Source organism: Leucopleurus acutus, assembly GCF_964270905.1.
Source record: "Leucopleurus acutus genome assembly, chromosome: 2".
Classification (NCBI taxonomy): Eukaryota; Metazoa; Chordata; class Mammalia; order Artiodactyla; family Delphinidae; genus Leucopleurus; species Leucopleurus acutus.
Window position 1 is genome coordinate 90479520 of NC_139143.1, and position 12342 is coordinate 90491861.

At 46.6% G+C, this 12342-nt stretch overlaps 1 protein-coding gene across 1 annotated transcript in view; it reads right to left on the reverse strand.

The window, feature by feature from the left end:
- The window catches only part of PTGFRN (prostaglandin F2 receptor inhibitor), an 85616-nt gene that overhangs the window by 48097 nt on the left and 25177 nt on the right, over window positions 1-12342 (reverse strand). The window contains exons 2-3 of the mRNA XM_082832351.1: window positions 7352-7720; window positions 4314-4727 (exon numbers count right to left, since the gene is read on the reverse strand). Coding sequence (XP_082688477.1) covers window positions 4314-4727; window positions 7352-7720 — 783 coding nt within the window. The remainder of the gene's footprint in view (window positions 1-4313; window positions 4728-7351; window positions 7721-12342) is intronic.

Here is a 12342-nt window from a genome sequence, read left to right on the forward strand (position 1 = left end):
CCTCTAGGGACGCTGCTCTTAAGTGTTACACTATTATCACGTACACTATCATTTTGAAAACAAGTCTGCTGAACATTACAAGGCTAAAATTATACATTCTCCATATGCACGACAGGCCTTGGGTGACTTTCAGAGAAAAGACAGCTCAGCTCTGGCCGGTACATATTATCAGTTGGGGGCCAGGAGCTGGAGGGTAGGAAGTGAGGGTGAAACCATCTTCTGGGTAAAAGGGGGCAGGGAGGATCCTAAACAGAAGGACTGGGAAAGTGAAACCAGACAATATGCCTGACGAGTCAAGTCTTCCAAAGGCTATGCACTTAGAGCATCATTTATTCTGGTCCACACACCCGCCTTAAAGTCAAGAATAAAGCATATATTCTAAAACCAAACCACAATGATTTCTGGATTACCCATGCCACTGCCCTCTCTGTGTGGGTAATTAAAAGTAGACTATATATAGACGAAGCACTGAAGGATCTGGTGTCACGGTCTCCAGGCAGATGTGGTTTCAGCATTCCCCTGTCAAAGCCTTTTACACGGAAACATTTTAGTTTATTCAAGGGATTTTGTGCAAAGAAGTTGAACATCTGTAATCAGAGTAGAAAAACATGCAACACGTGCTAATGCTCTAGGAACAACTGCTTAGATGATAACTAGCTGACACCTCCCAGGGGATTCAAGTGGACGCACAGCACGGGCCTGGTCTTCCAGCAGGAGTCACTCAGCACCAGCTGCGGTCCCGGGTCAGCTCAGCGACAAAGGCTGTCACTCAGTTCACAAAAGACGCAACCCCAAAACCCATGCCCTTTGGAGTAAATGACTTTCATATAAATATTTCCAAAGGCTGATGATATTTCCAACAAGTGTTTCAGGCCAAGTTCAACATCTGCCTTGATGAAGGCAGAAAATGAGGTGGGCATAGTATTAGAAAAAGGAATTTGAAGTCTAATTTCTCACCTCCACCCACCTTCTTCCAAATTCCTCCTCCTCCTTGAACCTTTAAACGAGCCAAAAATAATAAGAGATATCTTTTGAGAGGAGTCAGTATGGAAACTGCTGCTCCGAGCCTGTGCTGCGGTTTGAACCTCCCCACGTACAAACCGTGGTCAGGGATCCCAGAATACTGCCAGAGTCCCTCTGTGCCGGCCACCACTACTGGTGGTAAAAGAAGGCTCAGGAGGGAGCCAGCTGAGGAAAGAAGAAGTGGGCAATATGCAGCTGTGGACAGTATGCATGGAGAAGGCAGATTCTTGCGTTTAGAAATACTGGCAGAAACATCTCTTTAGCAGTATAGTTCACTTTCTAATTTTTTTTCCCTGCAAGTGGCTAAAAATCTTGTCACATCACTAAGCATAGTTGTCACATGTTCTATGGGATTGGAGGGTTCACTGCTGGGACAGGATGAAGCACGGGGAAGGGAAAAAAAGAATCAGTTCTAAGGACTCGTCATGCAAGAGGGGACCTCAGACTAAGCCTGGAGTGATGCAGGCTTTCTCCTAGTGGATGTAACTGAACCTATAAATTAGACACCAACATTTGCATCAACCAGACCACTCCTAATATAGGGGGGTTTACTGCCACCTACATGACCTACAGCCCCACCATTTAAGTAGCTCTGTGCCATTTATCATAACAATGCCATAAGAATACTTAAGAAGCTAGCTATGGACAACATTCGTAGCAGCACTATTTACAATAGCCAAGATATGGAAGCAACCTAAGGGTCCATCAACAGAAGAATGATTAAAGAAGATGTGGTGTACAAATACAATGGATTATTACTCAGCTGCAAAAAAGAATGAAATAATGCCATGTGCAACAAAACCTGTAGGGTATTATCCTTAGTGAAGTAAGTCAGGCAGAAAAAGACAAATAGTGCATGTTTTCACTTATATGTGGACTCTAAAAAATGAAACAAACGAATCAATACAACAGAACAAAAACAGACTCACAGATACAGAGAACAAATCAGTGGTTACCAGTGGAGAGAGGGGGAGGGGGTGGGGCAAGATAGAGGAAGGGGATCAAAAGGTACAACTACTAAGTATAAAATAAGATACAGGATGTAGTACACAGCACGGGAAATGTAGCCAATGTTTTATAACTTTAATGGAGTAAAATCTATAAAACTATTGAATCACTATGTTGTACACTTGAAACGAACATAATATTGTAAATCAACTACACTTTAATTTAAAAAAAAAAGCTAGCTGTGGAGAACGCAGGTGCTGAAAATGAGAGAAAGACCATCACTCTAGAGTGGTGGTTCTTAACCTGGGGTCCACAAAGAGAATTTAAGGAATCTGTGACATGGACGGGAAAAACAAATTGTCTTTGGTTTACTAACCTCTATGGGAAATATAGCAGCTCCTCTCATTATGAAACTAAGCAACAAACCAGTGTAGTAGTATCTGTCCCTGGGACCTTGTTCCCAATAGAAATCACAGATATTTTCACATCACCTGACAATTGTTGCAGATATCTTAACATATCATTTATATTCATCACTTATCAGAAATTACAGTAGTTGTTAGGCCTGCCACTATATCTTATTATTTAATGCAATAATAAAATATATTATTATATAACAAATTTGTCTTAAAATATTTTGATTACTATTCAATGTAATTGTTTTCCTTTGTCATCCTCCACATGGATTTTATGAATTAAAACATATTAACTCTGAGAAAAGGTTTGTGAGCTTCAAAGGACTGTCAAAGACGCCCATGGCACAAAAAGCTACTAACCCTCAGGCTCAGGTGAGAGCCAGATACTACTGCCTGCCTAATAGACGCAGGGTGTTCAAGTCTTATAACTATACTCTGGGTTTTGTAGCTTGTTTGAAACGAAAAAAAAAAAAAAAAAACCTTTACAACTGAAATTCTTGTATGAAAAGATAATTCTCTGCCAAGCTGAAATTCTTAACCCTCCTGCCCCGTTAAAACAGTTGTTCGATGCAAGCTGAATATCTGTGGTTTCTTAGGTCAGATTCCTGGCAGATCACTTCCGAAAAGGCAGGTGACCTGAATCCATCCGGAAAGTGATTTCTGCAGCCGGGAGAACCAAGACTGAGTGTGACCTGCAGCCCCTCTTGTCGGCAAGAGCACCTCCAACCTCACTGACGGCCACGGTCACTCAGTGGCCAGTCAGTGCTGCTTTTCCCAAATCCAGCTCCTGTGTTGTGGTGCAAACGCAGGGTAGAGTGCTCAGGACAATGCAGCTTGCAGAGGAAAAACACTCCCCGTGTGTATCGTTTCCTGCTTTCCTTCCAACCTCAGCAACAGAGCGACCACACACTCTTGTTTATAGTCAGGAAATGAGTCCAGCCAAGGTCTTCCCAGTTTACAGAACAGGGGGCAGCAGCAACAGCAGCAGAGTACTCTGAGATCTGGAGATGTCAGACTCTCAGCAAACCAAGTCTATCCAACCACCCACAGCAGTGACATCACCCTGAGACGGGCTCTTTTCACTTTCTCTCTGCCAAGCCAGAAGCTCCATGAGGCCTGGGAACGATCCTTAAGCATCTCTGACCCCAGAGCCCAGGACAGAACTGAGCACACAGTAGGTTCTCTACTGATGCCTGTTGGAAACTGGCCTGTTTTTCTTTCCTATTTGTTTTTCTTTTATTTTTATGGGTTTCCGAAAGTGTATTTTGCATTTCCTTAATTACTTCTCTAGCAGGAGTAAGAAGGGTTTTGTTTGTTGTTTTTGAAAAGGCTCGTTCACAGATGACAAGAACTTCTTGCGTATAGACCCCAGGGCTGAATGCTTCTGGGGTATGTGGCATAGAGGACATAAGAAGAGGCCCAGCCCTAGGGAATCCCTCACCTACAAGGGGATGTCACATCTGAGGGGACCTGAAAGGCAGGTCTAGAGGACCCAAGTCAGACGAGAGGTTTGGGGATGAGCCAGACACGTCCCCAACAGCTGTGGGGAAGGGCAGATCCAGAGATTTAGGAAACACCAAACAAAATGAAGCCAAGGGAGCGGGCTGGGGGCAGCTCCACCCCAAAGCCCCTCTGACCACCAGGCCGGACCGCTCCTGGCACTTAAAAGGACTTAATCTTTCAGTCACAAAATACTCAAAGTATCTTATGCAACCTGCAGCTTCCCAGGGGTCTCGGCATTTGGCACAAAACAAATGCATCCTCCCCAAACCATTAACACCACCCTACTCCCTCACCCGTCAACGCGAGGCCTCCCAGGAGGAGCAGAAATCTTGTCAGAGAAGAAAAAGGCTCCCGGCCGAGTTCTTTACACCACATTGCCCTGAATAACATACAGTCTAAAACATGCAATTTCCAGAAGCTCACCTGTTGGCTGGATCACCACGGTGGCCACATCCACGGCTTTTTCTTGAATTTCTTGCCAGTTACCCTGCTCTCCGATCCACTCGCTGACGATGCACCGGTAGGAACCCTGGTCGGAGGCCAGGGCCCGGGACACGGAGAGGCGGTACCCATCGCTCCCCACGGTGTCCAGGCGCACGTCCCCGCTGCGGTAGCGCTGCTCGTAGCCGGGGCCGGGCCGCAACCTGCCCTCGTGGGTCAAGGAGAGGATGCTCCGGCGGGCGGGGCCGCGCCACACCTCCCAAATCAGCGCCAGGTGCGTGTGCAGCGGCGACGCGGTGGAGGCCGAACAGCGCAGCTCGAAGGGCTCGCCCTCGCGCAGGCTGGGGCCCGGGGAGGGCTGCGGGCCGGCGGCCACGCGCAGAGCATCCGGCAGCACTGCAGGGAGAAAGCGGAGCCGTCAGCACACCGCCACCCCTGCCACTGCGCAAGTGCCCAGCACCGTCCGGGGCTTGCGGCACAATTTCCTCCTCCCCTCCCCTGTTCTAAAGCCCAGATGGGCACGGCTGCCCATTGCGCTTCATCTATGATCTCAACTTTCTGACTTGAAAAAAGAGGAGACACTAATAAGACCCCTGGCTAGAACGAGGTGGTGCAAATTCCCTTTGGGGAGCTGTGCCTTGGAGTTCTACTTCTGCCACCCTTAGGCAAGTCACTTTACCCCTCCGTGCCTCGTTTTCCTCAACTCTAAAAAGGGATGACAACGAGACCTATCTCCGGAAGTTGACTGAGAATTAAACCAGTTATAAGGGAAGGTGCCCAGGACGGTGCTTGGCACTCAGCAATCACAATCAAATAACCAGCCGCTACTGTCCAACACTCCATTGTTAGGACACAGGCTAGAGTAGAGAACCAGGGGATCTTCTAGGAGTTAAGGCAGTGTGATCCGCAAAGCACAAAAGCACAGGAGAGCTTCCTGTGCCTTGAGGCCTGGGGAATGTCTAAGAATGACTAGAGTGAGCAGTGGGTATCTGCAGGGTAGGAACCCATCCGGGAAAACTGACGCCTCAGCTATTTAACTATTAAGACCCACTGGGGAAAAGCTGGGCTCTTCCATAGTCTAGAAAAAGGGGGCCTGAGATCAGGGAAGTGTCGGCGACTGCTCTTGAGGAAGGGAAGCCACACGTGAAGTAACCAGCGAGGAGGTCCCTACCAAAGGGCAGGGACAACCTCTCAGGCTTGCCTACCGGCTGGCTGAGAGAATCCCCAAACACCAATGTGCATCATCTCCTTGGGTTTTCTTGCCATCCCACACTCAGAAACGAATTCAGTGTCCTTGAGAAGGGACTACTCTAAATAACAGAAAAAAAAAAAACTGCTACATGTTTAGAAGGACACATCACAAAGACCTATCTCTATTGCAAATGAATATAATGACCTTCTACTATACACATCAGTCTGTGAGTCCAGCTAACATGACTCAGTTCCCAAGACCAGTTATCCCTGAGGCCATGGATATACAGTTTGAAGACCCATGAAGCTGAAGGCCAGAGAGACACTAGACCATGCATGGCAGCCACGAGAGGCTCCACTTGGGCAGCCAGCCAGTCTCTTTCACGGCCATCCATCTGCTTTCCTGACCCCAGGAAAGCCTCTTCTTACTCCTGTCTTTCAAGACTGGAGAACAAACAGAAAGATACTGGGCAGTGGGGGCGGAGGGGTAGGTTCCCCCCTGCTGCCTCCAACTCCTCAAGATGAGAATTACACATGGAGACGAGGGTGCATCTGACCTAGTGGAGGTGTACCATGTCTGTGATGACTACAAAAGCAATGTATTATTTAACTCCAACACAAGAATGTCTTATGGGACTTTTTTCTCAAAAACATATTTGGATTTTTTAGAGGAATGAGAAGAGGTAATGGAAGAGGTAGATTGGACATTTTAATACCTGCATAATGGGCATAGCTGTTTTATTCCCTCATGAGTCTAATGGGGGAACAGTATCTGGACAATATGGTAGCAGTCCATAAATCATTACAGAAGGAATGAATGCCTGAATCAACCCCTTCTTTCTATATCATCATGTACATCTTCTGCTTTCCTGATCATTAATTACACTACTACTCTGATATAATTCTTTTTGGAACAAGGCAGGATACACATAAATGCATACTTAAGTAATAATAATAACAACACTAATCATGTTTCTATTTTGCTAGCCCCAAATTAAAATTGTTTGCTCTTGCCCATTTACTAATTAGCTGTATGATTTTAGGCAAGTCATTACCCTATGCTCTTCCATTTCCTCATGTGTAAATTTGGGAAATACCCTGCCCTCTCTTCTTCATTGGGTTGAGAATTGAATGGGTGAATTAATCAAACAGAACTTGGAAAATGAAAAAACAAACAAACCCAAACATTCCAGATACATAAGGTGCGATTACTTGCACAGCCAGGCCAATAAGGTTGCAGTGACCACATCACTCTTTCTCCACATATGACCCCTACAACTTCTAAATCATGAAGGGTACAAAGAAAGACATGAGCTTTTAAGTATCTGTTAGTCCCATAAACCTGAACATCAGTGTCATCATGACCGTCACCTTCTCCTCCCTAACCTGACTGAGCGTTTACTATGGCATTGCTCTGAGGCTTTACGTGTCCTAACTCACCTCGACCTTTACGGAAGGTTTTCCAGAGGAGGAAGCTGAGGCATGGGACATGCCCACGGCCATAGAGCTGACACGTGGGAGAGCGAGCCATGGGACTTACTGAGCGCAGGCAACCCGGCTCACAGCTGGAGTCGCCGTCACATACCACTCTGCCTCAACTCACCAGCCACGGGAGGGCTCACAATCATAATGGAGTGAAGAGAAAGGGCCCTCAGAGGCCACCTGGCCCATCCTCTGCCTTTAATCAGGTAAGACATTATTCCTCCATCGGACAGAGGTGGGAACAGAGACCCAGAGGACTTCAGTTTCTGGCACAGTCCCGCACAGCTGAGTGGCAGAGGAAAGTCCGGTCCTCCAGTGTAGCAACCCCGCCCCCCGTGAGGATGTACCTTTAACTTGCACTGTATCCTCATAGTTGCCCTGGACGGTGGCATCCGTGCTGGGGGTGGAACACTTGTAGTGGCCTTGGTCTGAGGGCTGGACGTTCTTTATGTGCAGTTCCACGGCGTCGTTGGCCGTCCGCCGCAGCACGATGTCACCCCTCTGCAGGCGCTCACGGTACAGCTGGGCGGGGAAGCCCACCTCCCAAGTGCTGGCGAGCTCCACGAAGCTGCTGCCCGAGGCCAAGAAGCTCCAGTCAAAGTTCTGCTCGCTGGGGCCGTCGTAGTCGCTGACGTTGCAGGGGATGACCAGTTCAGTGCCCACCACCCGCACCAGACTCCCCGCGGGGACCCTCACCACACGCCCTCGACAAAGAGCTGCAACAACAAGAGGTGAAAGGCAGGGCTTGAATCCAATAAGGTCTTCCCAGTATAAATGTGGTAAAACTGTGGGCGCTCCGGCTCCCAGGCACATGGTGGAAACGTGACATTGACCAGCTGGGGAAATGTGACACTGACCGGCGTGCTGCCAGTGTCTGTGCAGAAGAAGGCTGAGCCCACCCCAAGGACCCCAAGCCAGGAATACCCCCCTGCGGTGAGTACCTCTTATGCAACAGTCTCCTAGGATATCCAGGGAGGAAGAGAAGCACTAAAAGTAGGCTAACCATGAACTTGAATAGCTTTCTCCCTCCTGTTACTATTTAACCTACTGTGATCACTCAACATGAGGCAGAAATACTTTAGGTTTTGTGTGAAAGAAAAGGACACAGCTAATCAAGTATTTACATTTCTTCCCACCCAATGTCAACATTCTTCCCTAGAGACCACCCCCTGGGGGCTCCGGAGACCTGATTTACAACGATGGCTGCCAATTTTTAAATCCTAGAGCAGCCTGCTGATAAAATGATTTAGCTCTGGTTATCTGACATTGCCTATAAATTAATTTTAAAATATGACGACTCTACCAAGTATTAATTTTCTATTTTCTGGCTCATTTCCTTCTCTCTACTCTTCACCCTGATCTAAATTCAGAAAGAGGATAGGGAAGCACAAAGGGAGACAGTGCCTGCTCTGGCTGGTTGCTGGGCGTTGGTAGGAATGCAGCGGCTTACTGGGGATGAGAGGCCTGGTGGACAAAGCCTAGAGTTCACTGGCATTCCCTGCCCCAAGTGCAGACCTCACAGGCCTCTGGGACGGCCCTGAGGGACCGTCACCTGTGTGTCCTTTAAGATCACTTCTTTGGGGGTGGGATAGGGAGGGTGGGAGAGAGGGAGATGCAAGAGGGAAGAGATATGGGAACATATGTATAACTGATTCACTTTGTTATGAAGCAGAAACTAACACACCATTGTAAAGCAATTATACTTCAATAAAGATGTAAAAAAAAAAAAAAGATTGCTTCTTTGCAATGAACTTCAGCACATTTTTTGGCAGTGTGTTTATTACCTGTGTTAGCATTTCAATTCAGACCAAATGAACTTGCACGGCTCTTTCCTGATGTTCTATGAATAGGTATAGCATTAAGAGATACAGGAGAAAGCATGGGCTCTGAAATCAAGGAGACAAGTTTAAACTGAGAGACCTCTCTTAGCTTTGGCTTCCTCCACTATAAAATGAGGAAAGGAGTCACTGAGTTGATGAAATAAAATGGCTAGCTGAGACTCTGCCATGTAGGAAGAGCTCGATAAAATGGAACTTCTATTATTTATTTTCAGTTCTGTGTTTCTGTCATTTGTTATGGGTTGAATTGTGTCTCCCTACCACCACCCCCCACATTCATACGCTGAAGTCCTAGCCCCCAGCACCTCAGAATGTGATCTTATTTGGGAATAGGGTTGTTGCAGATGTAATGAGCTAAACTGTAATGAGGTCATACTGGAGTAGGGTGGGCCCCTAATCCAACGACCAGTATCCTTAAAAGGGGGGAAATTTGGACAGAGACAAGCACTCAGGGAGAGTGCCATGTGAATATCAAGGCAGAGATTGGGATGATATGTCTATGATCTAAGGAATGCCCTGCACCCCCGGTCCCGGGAATGCACACTGGGGCTGAAACAAGGTCAGAGTCCTCCTTGCTCATTTTTGCTGAAGCTGCAGGAAGACGCTTTCACCTCCTTTGGAATCAGGGTACTACAGAGCTGCTTTGCTCTGAAGCTGCATGTGGGCAGCCCTCCTGACCAGGTGAGGGAGCCATCTACAGCAGAAGAGACCCAGGTCAACACTGGGACCAAAGAGGTGCAGAGAATATGCCCTCATGACTAGATGGCATCATCTGAGCCACTAGATCTGCCATACCTTCTAAATCATTCCATATGCACACACACATACACACAAACGAACACATATGCACATGTGCACACACTCACACATACACGCACACGTCTTCCCCTGGACATTTCAATTCCTTGCAATTCCACTCACACCCACTTATATTCCTTAGGATAATTTCTGTCACTGGAAACTCAGGGCACTGAAATAATACCCAGCAAGCAGTGAGGTCATCATCACTACATTTCAAAGGAAACAGGCCATCCTTTTTACATTTAATTTCAGAGATGACTGGATAATTCTGATTCTCCCAGAGAGACCCTTCAGAAGGAAGCTTCAGGACTTCCCTGGTGGTGCAGTGGATAAGACTCCGCGCTCCCAGTACAGGGGGCCAGGGTTCGATCCCCGGCCAGGGAACTAGATCCCACATGCATGCCGCAACTAAGAGTTCCCATGACACAACTAAGGAGCCCGTGTGCTGCAACTAAGACCTGGTGCAACCTAATAAATAAATAAATAAATATTTTTTTAAAAAAAAAGAAGAAGAAGAAGAAGGAAGCTTCATGGTGGAGACCCGTAAGAGGGAGCACAGCCTAACGCTTATCCTCCTTGAGCCCAGTTTCCATCTGTGAAATGGAGACACACCCTTAGGGCTGTGTAAGGATTAATTGAGCCACAGAGCACTCACAACAGTGCCCTGCACGCAGGAAGGGTCTGCGGTTACCTGCTTTGCAGGCCGCCTCTAGAATAAACCTGATCACAATCATTCACTTTGCTTCCTTGACAGGTTTACAGAGGAATTTCCTAACACGTAAACCTTTGCAATTTCTAGCCCTTGTCAAGAAGTTCACCAGGGTTAACAATCGGCTCAACGGGGCCCTTCGGCATGAGGCTACCTTCCTTGTAAGGTGTCTGTCTTTATTCTTAGTGAGCGGAGCTCAGCAAACTGAGCCAGCTGCTTGTGTCAGCTCTCCAGTCCTGCTTCCACAGTCACCCAAATCATCTTTTTAATGCACAAATCATATGTCACTTCACTGGTCAGAAGTATCTCATGGTTCCTCATCACCTACAGGATACACTCTATCTTCCAGACCCCCCACTGCGATGCCCCTGGCTCATGCCACCTTCCCTCTCACCTGAATTATTGCAACAGCCTCCCAACTGGCTGCCTGCCTTCCCTCTGCTCTTGCCCTCCACTCTCAACACAGCCAAGCCATCTTTTAAAAATTTAAGTGTATTACATCCTTACTCTGCTCAAAGCTTTCCAATCACTCCCCATGTCACTCAGATAAAAGCCAAGTCCTCACAGAGGCCACCAAGACCTCACAGGACCTGGTCCTCTTTCCTTCTCCAAGCTCCTCCCTCCACTGCACTCCAGCCATGCTTTCCTCCTAAGACTCTCGAGCAGACAGACCTATTCCAACCTAGGGCTTCTGCACATTTTCTCAGTCCGGAGCACTCTCAGACGTAAACCCCACTCCATCACCAGCTTCACATTTCATTCTAGTGTCGTCTTATTAGTGAGGCCTTTCTTGACCACTTAAAATTGTACACACCCACCCTCATTCTTGCCTAATTTTCTTCTTATCACTTACCACTAATATTCTTTACGTGTATCCATATAGTTTTACTATTATTTATTATCTGCCTTCTCCCACCAGGATGCAAGGTCTAAATGAGCAGTGATTTTTTATCTGTTTTGTTCACTGCTGAATGCCAGTGCCTGCCTAGAACTGGGCCTGGTACATAGTAGTTGTTCAATAAATACTTGCTAAATAAATGAACGAATAGAAGACACACAAGATCCTTCATAGTCTGGTCCATGGCTACCATTCCAGCTTCATCAGCTACCATTCTCCCAGCCCTTAGTCCTTAGACTTCAGCAAAACAAATGGCCCTTCAGTCTCTGCAAATGCCATGCTCTCTTGGGCCTCACAGCCTCTGCTTCTGTGCTTCCTTCATCTGGAATGCCCTCCCGGCAATCTCTCAGCCTCTTGCAAGAAGCAGCTGCAGCACCACCTCCTGTGGGAAGGCTTCCCCATCTCCCCTGGGGTCACTTAGGCACTCCTGCCTCAACTCAACCTGCAGAAGTACCTTCGACTCAGGCTATGTTACAGTGCCACTGGAAAAAGCCAAGCAGATAGGAACAGATGCTTGAAAGATCAAATTCTAATCTAAAAAAAATATAAACCCGAGCAGTGTCGTACATGCAGAACTGGGATGTCCCCTCATCTGTGCAAAGCAAGGTTTTGAAGTTTAGTTAACAGAATTTCAATTTGCTACCAGCAGTCTGCTATTTAGCACATATTTCCTTTAATATTGTTAAATAACAGCTAATGATATTTAAAAAATAAACACAACTTGTAAAACATAGAGCATATGGCTCTTTCCAAATCAAAAAGAGTATCTGCAAAGCCACACATTACCGATTTTAGTTGAAACCCCTTGTAACAGTTGACTAAGGGGAAAAAAACAAAATTTTCCTCTGGTTTTCCAAATTCTACCAGTATTTCAAATGAAGAGTCCCAAACACTTTGGCACCTGAACTGTGTTAGGTTAGCTTTCTATAAAAATGTCTTTACTAAGAAACAATTTAAATTTGTTTTCAGGGGTCAATATAAGAAACCATTATATGAAAAGCATTTCTTTATTAGTTTTAAAAGGACTATTGAGGCCACTATTGTGTTGTTCAATGACGCAAGAATCCATACGATAAAAGTCTCTTAAAATTT